The following is an 18,919-nucleotide window of genomic DNA, read 5'->3' as shown; positions in this document are numbered from 1 at the left end:
GCATTTCAGTCGCTTTTTGTTTCATGGTTTTTCTTTTTCTACAGTCACAATAAGTTTTGTGTTTGTAAGCTGAAGGATCATCTGCCAATTTTGTACTCATAATTAAAAAAAAAAAAAAGCTGTTCTTCAGGGGAAAAGGTCTTACAGACAGTAAGATAGTCAAAAGGTAAAGGAAGTCAATGGAAAGAGGGTTCCTTTTGTTATTTTTATCACAAGATAAACCAGTGCAAATAATTGGAAAATCCTTATGCATCATTTTAATTTCTTAATCTTTGTAATTTCAGTGTTGCTTTTATCCTTGTGCAATGCATATATTTTTGTTCAAATATATACTTTTTCATGTATATTGATCAGAAGGCAATTACTCCCAGAACTTAATTATGCTTCTTATTTTTGCTTTTCATATATATTCTAGCAAATTAGTTCTTTTGCAATATCTGTAAAAACAGCTGAAGGAATATCCCTGAAAGGTAAATTTAAACCCAAATATTTGCACTAAAACCTTGACTATATTCACCCAAGTAAGGGGCAGAAATATAGTATGACTCGTTCAAATAATACTCATCAATACAGCTCACACTTTAACTTCATGCAAACCCACTCATATAAATACATCTAAAGAAATACTACCCATTCAGCTTCTTTTATGTTTCTGCACAGTATTTGAATTTCATGAGTTTTAAGCTTTCACATACCTTTCATTGTCTCTATTTATTTGTTTGTAGCTATTTATACTGGAACAGTGATAAATGTTTATGTATAGAGCTGAAGAAAACCCAGCATTCCAGACCTGTTTAAAACTTGTTCAAGAAGGTAGAAAAGGTGTTCAGAAGCTCCTTTTAAAATTCTTTTATCAATTGTCGTCTTTGGTTTTTTAATTGAATAAGACTTCTTATATTTTTGCATAACTTCAGAGCACAGCACTTATTACATACCTTTATCTTACTGGATTTCAATGACACTTAACATTTCTTATAATTTGGCTTCCCTCATTTGTACCCTCTACAGCTTTCAGGTGTGCCCAATATCATCATGCTATCTTTGTCTGCTAATGGGAAGGCACACATTTACAGAGAAATTACTGTATCTTGCAAACTGAGATAGTCGTCCGTAATGTCTGATACTCCTGTAGATGGAAGGAGCAGTGTGCCCAAACAAACAAGCAAGCCTCAATTATTCAGCTTAAGGCTGAGGAGAGATAACAAGTAACCCCCATTCTGTAAGCGCCAGTTGTCACAATCTCATTTGAGCTCTCAGTCCTGGGGAGTTAGTGCTGCAGCATCGTGCTCTAATGACAATCACGTATAACAACAGCGTAGGACTGGGTTAACAATGTGCAAATGAAATAAAGGTGAGTACATGTTCAAGATGGTATTTTAAAAATCAAGATTTATGACTTCTACTTTTGGTAAGACATCCTGTAATTGTTGTATTTTCCTCCTCCACCTACTCTCATTGTGCGTGGATGAATACACATATAATTATAAATACCTTGCTATGTGTATTTAAAAAGACAATACCCTGATAATTACACATAAGGAACAAACTTATATACTGAATAGGTGTAGGAAATCTGAACAACTTGCTTTATTTTAATGCTCACTTCTATTTTACCTGGAATCGTTCAGGCTTCACATTCATAACAGTTGCAGTGTAGAAAAGACAAAGAAAATTCATAACCTCATATAAAGCTTGTAAGTCATATCACCTCCCAAAACTGTATCAAATACACCAATTTGTCTGCTACGTTGACCTACCAGTCAAGTATATGTACATTTTTCCACAATGCCAAGGTGTAGTCTGGCATGCAAAGCCCTACAAACCCAAGCATTTCATTTCTTTCTGTTTCTGTCCACGTCTGAAAAAGGCTGAGCCCACCCAAACAAGCATGTAACCTCTAAACTTGCTGTAAAGAATGTTAGTGCCTCTGTATGGACATTTAACAAAAGATATTTACAGTTCTGTAAGCACTGGTGAAGGCACCAGCTGAACAGGGACTTTTTACTCACTTTTTTTTGACAGTATATTTCTTATACTGGCAAGGATGTAGCAGCTAACAGTTGTTTGCGTTATGCCAGAGTCTATTAACATTATATTAATATTTTGTTTTAAACAGAATGCCTTAGTTCAGAGTATATGGTACCTATGAAGTCCAATTCTCTTTCTAGCAATCTTTGAAAGTATGACACTGCACCAGGGAAGGTTAAACCTGTTTTTCTGGAACTGTTTCCTAGCCCAAGAAAGTTATGCAGGTTATTATGTTGGTCACATCCCAGGATAATTATGCAGAAGGTTCTGTGGTGGTTTTGGTTTGTTTTGGTTTTGGGGTGTTTTGTTTTGGGTTTGATTTTTTCTTTCCCATCCTTGCTTTTTGAGACAGACTGATGTGGGTATACAAAATTTATTCTGGCTGTTTGCAAGAGACATATATCCTGCATGCAGGACCACTGGTTTGTAGACAGGCACTAAATATTAAGACTGCAGAAAGCAGTTTTTAAGCTTTCAAAGAATACTAGCTGCACTACCACTCACTGAATGCTATAAAAATAACGTTATATCTATCTAGGATTATTTAAAAAAAAAAAGAAAAAAAATAGCATAGTAATGTATGTAGCATAGTAAGCTATGTTATTTTGATCCCAGGCAGAAATGTCTCACCTTTTTGTAAGCTATGTTAGAAGTTTGGGGGACAGATTCTTCTTGATCAGGTGAAACACTATATGAAGAGTGTTACAGTTTTGTATGGAGAGGCAGTGAGGTGAAGGACAGGTGGAAGGAGAGGTGTCTTCCAGCCTTTCCATTCTCAAGCTTCTTGTCTAAGCAAAGCAGGATTCCTAGGCTGAAATTCGGAGAAGCATAATTTTGGTTACAGGGCGATGGCTGAAGCAGGGCTTCTCTGGAGTAGGAGGTTCTGCTGCAGTTCCAGACATTTTGCCAGGCAGAGATGGATCATAGCACCTTCACAAGGAAAAGCCCAGCCACATACACTCACCCAAACCGGGACTTTCCCTGGTGCTTTTGTGGGATGCAAAGTTTGCAACAGCCTGGGGCGGGCTGCTAACTTCCCAGAGTTATCTTGATCTTCATCGAGTCTTTCTAAAGGAAACTTCAGGAAGGAACAAATGCCTGCATGTTCAGCTCAAAGCTCTATACCCTGGAAGCAGGTATGTGAGCAGCTTTACTGCTACAAGGCGCAGCCTGATCTTGCAATAAACTCATCTGACAATGAAGTGGCAGATGGCTGAACTACTGTGCCTGAAGAGCTACTCTCTGTGCCCCTTAGCGTTGGAACACCCGACAGCTGTGAGGAAGGGAAAGCTGCTGAGATGTTGCGCTGGACAATCTACGTGCACAGTGCCAAAGTATTTCAGCAGTTTTTGCTTTGGGCAAAAGGAGAGTGCTTACTCCTCTATCAGAAAATCAACATTTCTCAAGGTCAGTGCTTTGCTCTGAAGTCCCATTAAACATGAGGGCACCTACCCCACAGGCCTATGGTTCAGCTAGCTGTGGTGAATGAAAGCTGAGTAATAAAACACTGTTGATGGCAATTTAAATCCATTTAGGTGGAACTCAGTTACCATACTGTCACACCTCCTGGAAAACAAAGAACATGTCCATTTTTTGCATCCCACGGGCACAGAAAAAACCTGTGCCCCCTTCAGAGTAGGAGGATCTTCTGAGCCTGTCTGTTTCATGCCAGAGAGCCAGTGGGGAATGAGGAGCTGGATGAGAAGTCCCTCTAGGTTTTAGAGCTACACAGGCATTATTTCACAGGTTGTGAAGCCAAGACGCACTTACCTTTCAGCATGTAGTTTTCCTTTTAAACATCATGAAATTGCTATTGTGTTCCAAAATAAGGTGCAGTTCAGTAAGTCTCCACAACTGAGCAGAAATCTGAAGCTTCCTATTTCCTTCAGTTGAAGGCTCTGGCAGCACAAGCATGGCATGTTTTCTTGCTTTCCTTCATATGAAAGCCTCCATCCACAGCAATCTTCCTGTATGCTTACTCCTAGACTGACTTTCTCTCTTCCAGTATTGCCTAATCAAGGTGTAAACTGCACTGCACACTAAAAAGAATTTCTGTCCCACTTAATCCTTTGTGACTCCAATCTCTGACACTTTGTACACACCCATTTGTAGAAAAGTGTTTCCTATTCTTCACAGTCTTAGAATCATAGAATGGTTCGGGTTGGAAGGGACCTCTAAAGGTCATCTAGTCCAACCCCCCTGCTGTGGGCAGGGACATCTTCAACTAGATCAGGTTGCTCAGAGCCCCATCCAACCTCACCTTGAATGTTTCCAGAGATGGGGCATCCACCACCTCTCTGGGCAACCTGTGCCAGTGCTTCACCACCCTCAGCACAAAAAAATTTCTTCCTTATATCTAGCCTGAATCTACTCCCCTTTAGTTTAAAGCCATTCCCCCTTGTCCTGTCACAACAGGCCCTGATAAATTTTGTCCCCATCTTTTTTATAAGCCCCCTTTAAGTACTGAGAGGCTGCAATAAGGTGTCCCCCAAGCCTTCTCTTCTCTAGGCTGAATAACCCCAACTCTCTCAGCCTTTCTTCATAGGAGAGGTGTTCCATCCCCCTGATCATTTTTGTGACCCTCCTCTGGACCCGCTCCAACAGGTCCGTGTCTTTCTTATGCTGAGGGCTCCAGAGCTGGACACAGTACTCCAGGTGGGGTCTCACCAGAGCAGAGTAGAGGGGCAGAATCACCTCCCTCGACCTGCTGGCCACGCTTCGTTTGATGCAGCCCAGGATACGATTGGCCTTCTGGGCTGTGAGCACACATTGTCGGCTCATGTCCATCTTTTCATCCACCAGTACCCCCAAGTCCTTCTCGGCAGGGCTTCACAATACCCAACTATTTCCCTGACAGAGCTGATAAAAACCAATAGACTAAAAAAAAGAAATCGGATCTGAACGATCATGTTTTTAACTGTAATGCAAATACTACTACTTAGAAAATAAAGAATACTTGCAATACTTAGAAAATGAAGTCTTAGGATGTTTCATGTGCAAAACAGACAAAAAAATTTCTATACTCAAAGATTAACCTACAATCGCACACGCTGTCCTTCTGCAACTGCACTACCTGTAAGCATCCAGTTGTCTCAACTATATGCATGCATATCCAATTAATCCTTAAATTTACATGTATTCACCTCTAACTCTTTATGCACATACTCACCTGCTAAAGATCCACAAGTTAATCTTACAAATGCAGGATTTTGCACTGAAATTATATGCACAAATGTGTATAATACTTTATATGCTTATTGCAGCTGTACATGCAAGTTTGAACAATTTGTGCACGTATGCAAAGGTGATACAAGACATCTCTTCAGGTTTCTTCAGCAACCACAGCAATTGCATTGTATGAGAAGAGGGCTACAAATTATTTTAGTATGCCTGTCCCATCCTTGGAATTCCCAGTTCTTGCATGGTAGTGAAATTGGGAGTTCTAAAAAGGGATGACATTTATGGTGTTCTTGCACAGGAGGATGGCAGGGAGAGGAGAACAGATAGGTTGAATCGAAAGGGGAAAAACACCTGTTGATTATTCTGTTCTATCTGCAAGCAGACAAAGCCAAAATTATTCTCTCTCTGATAGTTTTCCTATGAGCAAATGCTACTTTGATTATATTTCAGAAGTTACACCACTTCAATTTACTGAATCATTTTTCTCATGAGAGTTTAATTTTAAAATGGTTGACACATCCTAACAGGCTAAATACAACTCAGCACACTGACATTAGTCAAAATACTTGTTTTTACTAAAATTTCTTTTAAAGAGCCAAAAGGGGCATAGTACCTGCAAACAGACTGAAAGACCTACCCTCCAGCATCCTTCAGTTTACATTAGTTTGATGATTTTACTTAGTTAAACCTGATGGCACCTCTTAGCGTCAATAAATCTAACAATTCTTGCTAGTCCCTAAAGAGCAGCTACTCGGACAGTCAAGATGAGAGCAGTGTGACAGAGGCTCAACTGCAGAAATCGAGAATGTGCCTTTCCTCCCCTCTTCAATTTACAGACCAAATGAAAGTGGTGTGGCAACGGGATTCTGGGAGCTCTTGATATAAAAGAGGAGAATCCTGGCCTGCTCCATCAAAGAGAAAGTACCTTTTCTTACTACTTAGTTCCTACCATTTTCAAATGCATGTTCCTTTGTATTACCCAGAACAATGACTAATTCTTTCGTAAAACAAAGGTTTAGAAGGAAGACTTAATATGCAAGTCAGTGTTTCTATAAAGGTCAACATACCAGCTATTTTAGCTACAAGTAACCGAGTTATTTGCAGACAAGACAAAACAGCAATTTTCAAGGTATGCTCAATAGATTCCTGGGAGCACTTCACTACAGGCACCACTTAAAACTTTTGTATGAAGAATGGCTGCACACCACATACCTGTTTGCAGCTTTTAAATCATGTTTTTAAAAACTCACTCCCCCCACCCAGTTATTACCATGCAAGCAGTTGTTGTGGTAACATTACAAATGATACATAATAAAGAAAAGGTCCATGCAAGGTCTTCAACCATTTAAGATCCCTCCCACAAAGATAAATATTACATTACAGCTGGATTACTGCCCGAGGCAGAAAGTTGAGCTGTTACGGAAAGGATTAAGTTTAAACAGTAGAGTTGCTAAGGAATACTTCTACATCATGAAATAAGACAAAACATGAAGAGTAAGAGTTAGATTTAATGATTAATTAAATTATTACTGAACCCAGCTCTTACACTTCTTTTCCTTCTTGTAATTAAGGAAAACATCAGGTTTAGGTAATTGGTAGTACATTTAAATAAATATATATGCATTGCACAAGGATAAAAGCAACACTGAAATTGCAAAGATTTATTTCATGTAAGAAATAAAATGATGCATTAGTGGAAAAGTGTAAATGGGAATATTTTAGTAGGCAAAATAAATATTTAATAAAAACCACACACCCATGACAAAGTATCAAAACACTTAGTGTTTGGAAGGATACTATCTACATTTCCTTGTGTTAAACACTGCTAAATTCAGTGGCTTAATTATTATCACGCTGCCTTCAGCAATCATCGCTTGTATTAGTGTTGTAAGAAGTCATGAGAATAGAAATACTGTTCCAATGACAGAAATAGTAAGGCCAGTTTGCTATAAACAAGGAATAATTTACTACACCAAGGAGTCAATCCACAGCCATTGATACAAAGTCAACAAGGACTACTGCATAGCATACTGGTTACTGTATCAAAAGTGCATTTATCAGCATTCAATGAACTGGGGAAAAGGTGAGAAAACCACCCCTTTTTATATAATTTTTAAAAACAAGATGATTTACAGTTGAAGAAAAAAACACACATTTCCTTTAAAAGTAAAAGCATAGTCTAAAGATCTTAAGAGCACCATAAGATTTCTATCAGGTAAAACAGTACAAACCGTTAACATTGTAAGTAAAGAACAATTAAGAGGTTCTCATTCCATATTTAGAACACAACTGAAAACTTTAGTGTGTTGTTGCATCCTCCTATACTACAACCAGTGGCATTCTGATGACTTTTTGTTAAGTTCTGGAAACAAATAATGCAAAGAAAATATCTTTTTCATGTATAGCAGAAGTCTAGAAAGATTTAAACTGATGATGTGTAAACTGAAATGCAGATAATGGTAACAGAAACAGATTTATATGGGGGAAAGCAGCAGTGTCTGGCTTATCCCATTAATTCTCCATTCAGTTCTTTCACTGATTCACTGAAAGTAACGTTACTGAATATCCCTGACTACCAATGATTTTTATGAGTGCTATGTTCTCACTATTAGGATTCTGCACTTAAGATTATTCTCAACCCTTTATCCTTCGAATCCCACCCATCCCCGACATCATATTTAAAAGTTGCAGTTTTCTCACATAAAGCATTGCAATGCTTTTTGCTGCTTGCTAAGTGATACGCAGTCAACATTATTTCTATTTTCAAAGCACTGAGACCACTTTCCAATTGGATCACATATTAAACAATAATTAAAAATAGTATTTTCCCCTTATTCTATTGTGACATGATAAAGACTATTATTCACCATTTAATATACGTTCAATCTCTTCTAGTCTTTTCAAAGCAGCAACTCTCTTTTTCTCAATGTCTTTGATTTCTTTTGTAGATTTTTTGGGAGTCTCTTTGTCCATATTGTTTTTCTCTGTTCGTTTCTTATTTTTTGAGTGCCCTTTACTGTTATCAACCGTTGTTTGGGTGGTTTTCTGCTCATTTTTTACTACTTTCAAATTTTGAAATGAATTTTTTTTTTCTTCTGCAGCTGCAGTCCCATCTGCTGGAAGTGATGACTGTTCCGTAGCGCTGAGTGACGCAATTTTACTTCTAACTATGTTCAGATGACGCTGGATATACTCTTCATGAGGTGCTAGTGCTAGTGTTTCAACCAAACATTTTTCCGCTTTTATTAAGTCTCGTTCTTCAAAGTAAACCACACAAAGATTATGTTTTCCTTGTACATTGGTGGGATCCAGTTCCAAAATTTTTTCAAAACACATTTTTGCTCCAATGATATCCTTCTTTTGGTTCATAAGGATATCTCCTTTCAAAATCAGACCTTTGGTATGATCAGGGTAGTATCTCAGTAGGTCTTCCAGGACGGGCAAAGCCATCAATTCTTTTCCTGTCTGAGAATAAAGCAGTGCCAAATTGAACAAAGCACTTCGGAAGTTTGGCTGTAACCTTATGGCTTTCTTCATCCATGCCTCTGCTTCCATATCTTTTTTGTCATCCATTGCCAGCATACCCAAATTGAAGTACCCATTTGCATCCTGTGGTTCTTCTTTCACATAATGTAACAGTCTTTGTTTAGCTTCAGGTCTAAGCCGAGCATCACCTAAATGACAGAAAACGCATTTAATTCCAGATTTATTCTGAAGGATTTTTAGACCAGGCCTGTAAAATGCTAATTTTTATTCAAATTGAAATGTAACATCTTTAACACAACTGTTTAAAGGGAAAGGGTTTAAAATGCTACTTTTTATCATTGCTGTGTAATAGCAAAAGTAAGTGACATCTACCTTCTTTATGGAACGAAACTACTTACAGTTGACTTGTAGCCAAAGTCAGCATCATTATTCTATTATCTGTTGAATTATATTTAGGTTTGGTATAACAGATACAAAAGGTGTCTCTACAAGTTTAAGAGAAGTTATTTTCACGTATGGTTGAGCAACCAGAATGCAGAGAAGACATCAGTTCTGACAAACCAGCTCTTACAGAGGCAAACTTGGAGTGAAATATCTCATTTTGTTAAAGATAGATTGAAAGAGTTTAAAGACAGAGATCACATAGGGTGACTTCAGATATAGCCAGGCTAAAGTATCTTCTAACACCAAAACAATAAAATCTGCAACTCCCATATTTTAATTTGCATCAAAGTTTGGAAAAGATATAGTAAAATAATCGTATCTGACAATACCATGATTAGCTAAACCAGCTTGTAGCCTGTGCTATTTTTCTGAATACTCCAGTAAACATATTTTCATAAGGAATTCCAGGCACAGACTTACTGAAGGATGGGGGAGCAGCGAGCTGATTTTAACCACCTTCTTTCACCTCCTGAAACAGTGCTGCACCTTCCAGTATGAATAACTGAATACTAGATACCTAATGCTTCTGCTTGTTTAAAGTCCCTTGTGCTTCTACAGACAAGAAATAAGGCATTTCTTGTACTACCTAACTTACAATGTGAGAAGAGATGGAGAATAATCCATTTGCACCAGCTCCAATCAACTCTGTATTATCTCTTTCTTAGGGGTAGTTTACCATCACAACAAAAGGGAAACAAACCTTACTAGTCACTTGCCAAATACTCTTTGCAGCAGCCTGAATTCACAAAAGGCTTACACTTACCCATACAGCTAGAAGCTATACATTTGAAAAAAATAAACTCATGAAAATCTGACTTCATTCATACTAATTAGCAGTATTACAGAGGAACCTATGAAAACATTCACATTTCCTAGGGCTAGATTTAAAGCCCACAGAAGTCAGCTATATTTTTTAGTCAATGAAGAATGAAATCAATTGATACAAATGCAAAACATAGATATTACACATTCTACTAAATATGATTTTTATTATATAGGCACAATTTTGAAGATATTTGTGTAGTATTTCTTTATATGTATATGATGTTATATTGTAAAATAGCACTTGTATTAAGATGCTGATCAGCTAAGGTACACGTACACTTTGCACAAATTCCATACACTACCAGTAAATTACAAAGCTGACTACTACAATAAACAGTTTCTTCTTTGATGATGCTACGAACTTCTGCTTTCCAAAAATAAAACAGTTCATTAAAAAAAATAGTATGGATTCTATAAATGCAAATACACAGTATTTATATAAGGGACAACTAACATACCAGATTCCTGCATTAGTAGCGCTGAGTTGAATAATGCCAGTTTATGTGTTGGGTTGAGTTCTAGCGCTCGGTTGAAATTCTTCAGGGCTTCTGTTGGATCTTTCAGTTCAATGTAAACAATTGCCAAGTTGTACCACAGGTCTGCATTGTTCCTGTCTAGATCTAGAGCTCTAAGATAAGCTTCCTTAGCTTTCAGAGGTTTGTTCATTTTTAAAAGTAATTCTCCCCTGTTGAAGAATCAGATTTAACCTTCAACTTTTATTCATACTAATAGGAAAATAATTGACAGTTTTTTTAAAGGTTTGCCTTCCTATAGACAGTAGATGTGAGATAATAGTGGTTTTGGTTTGGGGGTTTTTTGTCTGTTTTAAACACAAAACAATACAGGACATTCTTCACACACCATTCCCAAAGCTTTCAGCTCTCTTTTCAGAAGTCTGTATACAACAAATGCATATGCAGGACAAAACCCCCCAAAAAGCGATCAAGGGTTCCTGATATTGGCTCTGTAATTACACTGCAACAGCTATAGTTTAGGCATCTTTGCACCTCCCTAAGTCCCAATGGGAATCACAACTAACAAAATAGTGAACAGAAGCCTCAATACCCACAGCCACATTACTCATCTATTTAACTAAAAAGCACATGAATGTCAGCTAAGTCTTGCATTTTCTGGACCACCTTTAACAAAAAAGGATAAAGAAAGCTCCGTGATTCAGACTAACCAAAAGTTTTTTAGTTCAAAACTGTTGTGGTTTAACCTCAGTCGGCAACTGAGTACCACACAGCCGCTCGCTCACTCCTCCACACCCCCTCCCGGTGGGATGGGGGAGAGAATTGGAAGAGTAGAAGTGAGAACTCGTGGGTTGAGATAAAAACAGTTTAATAATTGAAACAACAACAACAAAATAGTAACAATAAAACAATAAAATAATAATAATAATAATAATAAATAATACACAAAGCAAGTGATGCACAGTGCAATTGCTCACCACCCACCGACCGATGCCCAGCCAGTCCCCGAGCAGCGGCCCCCCCCCCCCCCGGCCAGCTTTCCCCAGTTTATGTACTGAGCACGATGTCACATGGTATGGAATGTCCCTTTGGCCAGTTTGGCTATGCCCCCTCCCAGCTTCTTGTGCACCTCCAGCCTTCTCAGTCAGTAGAGCATGGGAAGCTGAAAAGTCCTTGGCTAGTGTAAGCATTACCTAGCAACATCTAAAACATCGGTGTGTTATCAACTTTGTTCTCATCCTAAATCCAAAACACAGCACTGTACCAGCTACTAGGAAGGACATTAACTCTATCCCAGCCAAAACCAGGACAAAAACTAAACTAGGATATTAGAAATTTGAGTTTGAGATTCATAAAGAAATCTAATGGAAGCGTCTTGCTATACAATGTTTGAATACACAGCTTATGTGGAAACACACCATTTGAAGCAGGAATTTAGAAGAACAGGGCTTGTAATGAATAACTGATTACTGCCCCAAATCTTCATCTTCTCATTTGGAAATTAATCAATTCCAGCAGTTAATCAACTGTACAAACTAAATACCGTTCATAGCACTGCAAATACATAAATGTTTATTCAAGAGTATGTATCTCTAAAATTAGAAAAGATACCTGCTGATGTAAGCCTGCTTGAAATCTGGCCTCATACTAATTGCTTGTCGATATAATTGATCCGCTTCTTCAAGGCGAGATTCATTTGCTCGAATTAAGTTTGCAAGATTGATATAAACATTCAGATGGTTAGGAGCAACTCTTGCTGCATATTTTTTACCTGGAATAATCTGTCAAAAAGAATATATGTACCAAACACAGATGAGTAAAAATATGAAAGACAATCAGTACAGATCTCCTCTTCACTCTGCCACATTTGTTTTAGGGTATCACTGGACATTAGTGTGCATGCTTTTAATGATTACAAATAGCAATTCTTCTTTCCCTGAAAAATCATACCAAAATATAAACAGAGTATTTTTTCTTCTTTAATTCTATGAGGACATAGATGACTTTTATATCATATTTATCAGTTAATTAAACTCTGCTACTAATTGGACTCATGCAGATAGCCATTAGAAACCAACCAGACCTTGCAAAACTTCCCCCATTCAGACAAAGAATATTTCCTAAAGCTTAAACTGACATTCTCTCAGACATTTTCATTCCTTTTTTTAACCCTCCAGCCTAAGATAAGTGTAAATAAGATTTTACCAGCCACTAATATAGCAGATGAAAAAGTTGTGAAAGATGAAAATGCTATGACATTGCAACTGTTGTCCTGTTTATACTTTATCCATCTAGAATCTTCATACTGTTTCACAGTAGAAACTTTTTAATGCCATGCTTCTACTCAAGGGACTGCTGGTTTTTGCTGTCAGTCTCATTTTACCCACAGCTTTTCTTACCTCCATACGTTCTCCAAAATATTCCTCTCTTTTTCTTACTAGAATAAGTAGTATTTGCTATGTATAAATATAATTTAATAAATGGTAAAGGTAGCAAAGCACATGTTTTTAAAAGTATGTTCAAAGATTTTTTTTGTTGTTGCTGCGGCTACAACTGCTACCTCCAATGCTGCATTTAAGCCTTCTCTTGAGGGCTCAGAAACTCAGTCATCATCAACGTATTAGCTGCAAGTAAAAATAAACCCACTGTGACTAGAAACTGTAGGTGTACATTTTTAACTGCTGCTTTCTTTTATATCCTCAATTTCAGCAAAGAAAACCCCACAGCAGTATAAAAAGTAACTTAAAATAGTTTTAACAAAGAAGTTCCAATTTAGCTTTTTTTCCTAACAGCCATGACTGTATACAACCTACTCTTTTAATAGACAGGTTTTTAAAAAATCCTGACAACTTTAAAGTATACAGCAACACAGAGCTTCAGGAAACGTGAAAAATGTTATCGTGAATATAGGTCTGAAAGAGTTCCCTCCTGTGGTGGCAGATAAAATAAAGTTACTAATTACCTGTGGCATCAATGATTTAGCAATCATGTATGATTCTTCGGCTTCTTTAGTTTTGTTTAAGTTTTTGTAAGTTCTTCCTACATTCATGTGGGCACCAATATCATCTTAATAAAGAAAAGAATGAAATTTCCAATACTTCCATGCACTGAGTATCACGAAAATAAATAACGCTACTCTGATGGCATAGGTAAGTACAGGTACTGCATAAAACCCAACAACAAAAAAAGCAATTCTATATTATTTTTCATCTTAATTATGAAGCTAATAATTTAACCATGAACCAAAGATGGATTATAAAGTTACTTGGGAAATGGTAAAAAATTTGAGGTCATACTTCCATGTATCTATCTTTAATCTTTTGCTATAGTAGAGGCACATAAATTGAAGGTTATTTATTAGGCTTCTAAAAGGAAAACAGAAAAGTTGTCCAATACTACCTAGAACTTCTTTTGCAACAGTATGTAAAATAGAGTAAATGTGCACTTTGATACTATCTAGATTTTTAAATTTTTTTTATACACCTCCTTAATTTTAAATAAGAAAATTAAATAATAATTATGTTTCATAAGAAATTACAGTTTAAGTTAATTCAGAAAGAATGTCATCCAAATAAAAGTTTTAAATGGAAAGTCTTTGCAACCTTTTATAGATAGAAATTTTTCTGAAGGACTTTTTTTTAGTTTATTTCCAAAATCTATGGATCAATTAACTTAGTGTATGACACTGTTTGATATTCAGTTGGAGAAAAACAGATCATTGAGAAGATTTTGTTAAGTAAGTTAAGCATACTGAAATACTAGGAGTGCAGAGACGCCATTCAATGGCAACTAGTGAAAGCTTTTACCTGGTTGCACTTGTGTGGCTTGTATGAAGAACTGCAGAGCTCTTTCAAAATTCTTTTCATTTTCTAATGCATGCCCCACATTGTTCCATAGTTTTGCATTGTTCTTATTCACCTAAAAACAGAAAAAAGATACCAATGCATAAGGTATTAAGCTGAAATGACATAACAACTGATTTTCTTTTAACTATGTGTTAAAGATGTAAAAATGCACAGCAAATGACAGATTTCGTCAAGCTGCTATATGTAAAGAATAACAAAACACTGCATACAGAATGATTACATTGAACTCGTTGCTCAACATCCATTTATTTTAGTTATTTGCCCCTAGAAATACCAAACGTTTTAAAATTCATTGTAACTGTTATAGGATGTTGTACAAACTATCCTACCATGCCATATGCACACTGAAGAAATTATTCTGTGCATCAAACGTTTTGTAGATTTTTATACTGAAACATCATGTTTTCATCCAGATAAGAAAATACATTCAACCGCTTTAACACAAGAAAAAATTATCATCTATTTCTTGCACATGAATTCCCATGTGTGCATCACACTGCTTTTAAAGCATTCCCAAAAGCAACTAATTAGATGTTAATACTGTCAATGTAGAAATAAAAGTGGCAAAACAAGCATCATTTCTCTCCATTTTTATCATGCTCTACTGCAGCTTTTTGAAAACAGCAACACAAACTTTCCATTATCCCTTTCAAATAGAATACAGTACCTTTAAAGCTGACATAAACAATGTGTACTCTGACTCCCAATCCCAGTTTCTGTGCAGTGTTTTTAAGGCATGAGTGAGCAGCACTGCAGCCAAACAAACCCAAGAAATTTTTCTTAGCACGCTATTAAATAAAACAAAGATTTGTTATAAGCAGACAAACAATTCTAATTTATACTAGAATAAGTATCTCATATGCTAGGAGGCAAATAAACTGAGGAACATATTTGTGAATGGTATACTCCAATTTATCTGCCTCATCACCAAATGGCACAGTCCAAAATTTGAAAGGAAATAATGTCCAATTTCAAGTTAATTGTTATTTACCTGATTTTTTTTTATCACTATGCAATTTACTTAGTAGGAACAAATGCAACCCACATAATATAATGTAAACAAAAAATACAGGAAAATTATACTTCTGTTAGAGCTTGTCTGTAATTTAAGGCAATGAACATGATCATGATGTCAAACAGTGAGGTTCTTCAAAACACTGTACAAAATGTTAAAAATTTAAAAAAGCAACTAAGATCTCATCCCATCCTTTTGTTTCATATCAGAAAATTCCACACATTCTTTACTGCACACATCACCAGTCTTTCCCACACTGTAGAACACATCTCAATAGAGAGGTCTGCTGTGGAGACTACCCAATCTTCCATAAGCAAATAAAATCCTAGTGCTACTGTAATACCTAAAGAGGAGAAAGGTTTAGTGTCTTTGTAGCAATTTTATTTTTAAAGCTGCAAACTGGGGCAGAAGTCGCTCTCTGCGACGAGCTTGTCAGAAACAATCTTCTTCTAGATTCCATGCAGTTTATTCTTCTGGAGTTTGAACACGATTGACTTTAACCACAAGACATATAAAACATACGCTTTAACATGGTGGTCATTTGGTCTCCGAATTCTAATTTAATTATGAAAAAACATGTTAAACACCCAGTAGCCTTCCTACAATTATGAGTATTATTTTGTTTTTAGAAATCTCATTCTTGAGCAGACATGTGGCTGTTCACCGTTGTCAGCTATTTCTTATACCTGACTTATGCAGCAGTTGTTCACAGCGCTATGTACTTCACAGGAGTTTGCTAAAAACTGAAAGGTTTTTTTTTCTGCTCCATTTTTAAGATATATAAAATGCTGTGCAGACTTAGACGACCATGCTTGGTTTTAAAAAAAAATATTAAAAAATAAAAAGTAGAACAGCAGTATTAAGAGAGAAATTCTAAAACATTAGCAAAGCAACTGGTGAGAACTGGGACATGCAGTAAACTATATCCCCACCAGACTTATGAGAAAGTTTTTTCTTTCCACTTATTTCTAAAGCAAGGAGCCTTCTCTCTCTCTCATAAGACTTTTTAGGGTGCTGATTCCCAGTATTTCTGTAGTAAACGACACTGCTGTCTAATTTTTCTTCCCATCCATCCTCTCCTGGTTCCTTGCTTTCTTTCACATCCCTTCTATTTTTACTGCCTCGTAGTGGGATTTGTGATAATACTTTCTCCTCACTCCCACAAGGTATCACTAATTTCTCATTACCCAGTGCTGTCAGCTTTGGCAGCACCAGTTAGCATAAGTTATATTGCAAGGCCTCACCTCTAATGATAGCAGACAACATGGACTGGGAATTACTGCCTTTCCCTTTGTCTGAACTAGCATTAGGATGCTATTGGGGTAACAAGGGTAAAGCATCAGGTCAGAGGGAGATATGTGCAGATCAGTGTAGAAGATAGCAGAAAAAACAAAGGCACATGCAAAACGTGCTTCTAGAGCAGAATTTCCTAAGGAGAAATTGTTATCCAAAAAATTCTTTAGTTCAACAAATACTGAATGGCTCTGATGTCCATTCCTGGCATGGCATGTCTGAAAATTTAATCAGTAAAAGATATTTTACTATGCTGCGGACTGATATACATGCATTACATAAACTTCAGTCAGTAATCACCTTTGAATAAAGTACAAATCAAACCTGGCCAAGAAATTTTTTTGCCTAATCTTTAAAAAAAGTCTAGGATTTAAACAGAAAATATTTGTGTTTCTTTACAGAAAAGAGATGGGTTATACTCCTGGGCTCATAGGTAAAGTCCATTTTGTGGCAGTATGTAATGTAAGTTACACCACATTCTAAAAGTGTTTGGTGCAGTCTGAGGCTTTTTTTATATATATATGTGTATGCTTAGATATATAAAAATAAAAAATATGTAAAATATATATACGTGTATACATGTGTGTATATAAGTATATATATTTTAAATAAACATTATAATACTCTCAGAATAATCCACTGGTCTCCTAAGAACTTCCTTGTTGTCATTTGTTCACATGACTGCCAAACCGTTTCTTGGTCATTACTCTGTGTTCATTGAGAACTTGAAACGAGTAAGAGCTGTAACGTAATAAATTCATACTGGTAAAAGCTCTACTGGGAAAGCTTGCAGTTATAAATGTAGTTATCTTTTATGAAATTGAGAGATGAGTTAAACCAGTCATAGGTAACACCACCTTACCTTTTATTTGATAATTTCTTCCATCCATGTGCTACTAAAATGCAGAATCCCATGCTAGGAACATACAACACTCGTTCTGCTACTACGAATCCAACAGGAAAAAAGAGGTTTGATGCAGGAATGAATGGCAGTACTATTAAGCAGAGTGCCTAGAAAAGAAATGCAAATGAATTAGTAATCAAGATCAGGCAGTGACAAACTCTACCCAAGAAACAAATTACGAAGCAGTTATAAAAAAATCCCAGAAAAATAGACATACATAGTAGATCTTTGGCGTTTTGTTTTTTTCTTATAAGCATTAAGATCTGTTTTACATTGAGACCACTCTGAACATGGCAAGTTTTAACCTGCAAATGACACTATTCCTTACTTAAGGGCCTACAAGTGTATTTGCTTTTCTATACTACAGAAAAGAGCAGCTGTATGACAAAACACTAGGATCAAAGGATCAAATTCAAAACAATGTTTTAATGAGTTCCACACACAAAAGCATGACAGTCTGAGAACCTTGGACATCATCTTTTATAACAATTAAAAATTTGTACCAGCTTATATGATGCATAAAGCAGTTATTTTTACAATACAATAAAGTCCATTTTTAGTTTCTGTAAAAAATGTGAAGAAATAACAAAAATCAGAACCAACCACTGAATAAACAGCGATAGTGCACTAAGGGCACCCTGAAATATCTAAAATGACAATGAACTTAAGAACTGCATAATTGTTGGCAACAGGCATCTTAATAAAAAGTGTGTTTATTAAAAGACAGAGAAATCCATCTGCTGCAAAGGAAGTAGACATGACCATTTGCTTTAAGTCCTGGGTGACTGTTAAATAGCAGCTTTACAATCTCTGGTACCAGAAAAGTCTCAAATAATTTTTTCAAAATATCTGGCCTCCAAGTTACAAAAAACAAAATCCCTACAGAAATTGAATGTTTCTTTGAATAAAGAAAGAAAGAATTTTCTAGAAATTCTCAATACAACTGGCTGTCACCTTCTGTCTTGATTTAAGCATAACTTTAACTGCTTTTCAATTCTAAAATAGTTAACACATCCAGTTTGAAAGTCATCTAGGATTTCCCATATAAAAATGCAACACTGATTTAATACTTCAAGTAAGGTTTTAGCTCATATTTCAAGGGGCCAAGAATATGCACAGGGATCATTAACACAGCTCAGCTGCTCCACAGCAATTCATTAAGCTACATGAAAATAAATACATAATTGAGCTTTGAAGAAATCACAAGCGCAATATAGAAAATGTTGATTACTTGAGGACAAAATCCAATTTAATGCCATTTCACATTCCTCTCCCTTTCTCCTTCACATTTTTATAGCACATGCTCCTTATAGAGCACCTACCAATCTGTAAAAGCCTCAACACAGAACTCTATTACAGATTTTGTAATCCACTTTGAAATGCAGGATTCATCACGCTATCCCCA

The 18,919-nt window shown here is 36.3% G+C and overlaps 1 protein-coding gene across 3 annotated transcripts in view; it reads right to left on the bottom strand.

Annotated features, from left to right (window-relative positions):
* Window positions 1-6,854: 6,854 nt before the first annotated feature.
* The window catches only part of TMTC3 (transmembrane O-mannosyltransferase targeting cadherins 3), a 36,212-nt gene continuing 24,147 nt past the window's right edge, over window positions 6,855-18,919 (bottom strand). For all 3 annotated transcript variants that reach the window (XM_076334094.1, XM_076334085.1, XM_076334103.1), the window contains 7 exons: window positions 17,473-17,621; window positions 14,970-15,090; window positions 14,243-14,354; window positions 13,399-13,502; window positions 12,048-12,217; window positions 10,422-10,648; window positions 6,855-8,882 (listed from right to left, as the gene is read on the bottom strand). In XM_076334094.1, the coding sequence (XP_076190209.1) occupies window positions 8,068-8,882; window positions 10,422-10,648; window positions 12,048-12,217; window positions 13,399-13,502; window positions 14,243-14,354; window positions 14,970-15,090; window positions 17,473-17,621 (1,698 nt within the window). In that variant the 3' untranslated portion in view covers window positions 6,855-8,067. The remainder of the gene's footprint in view (window positions 8,883-10,421; window positions 10,649-12,047; window positions 12,218-13,398; window positions 13,503-14,242; window positions 14,355-14,969; window positions 15,091-17,472; window positions 17,622-18,919) is intronic.

This window comes from Aptenodytes patagonicus, chromosome 1, assembly GCF_965638725.1.
Source record: "Aptenodytes patagonicus chromosome 1, bAptPat1.pri.cur, whole genome shotgun sequence".
NCBI lineage: Eukaryota > Metazoa > Chordata > Aves > Sphenisciformes > Spheniscidae > Aptenodytes > Aptenodytes patagonicus.
Note: the sequence above shows the minus strand (reverse complement) of the source record. Positions and strands in the feature narration are given on the sequence as shown.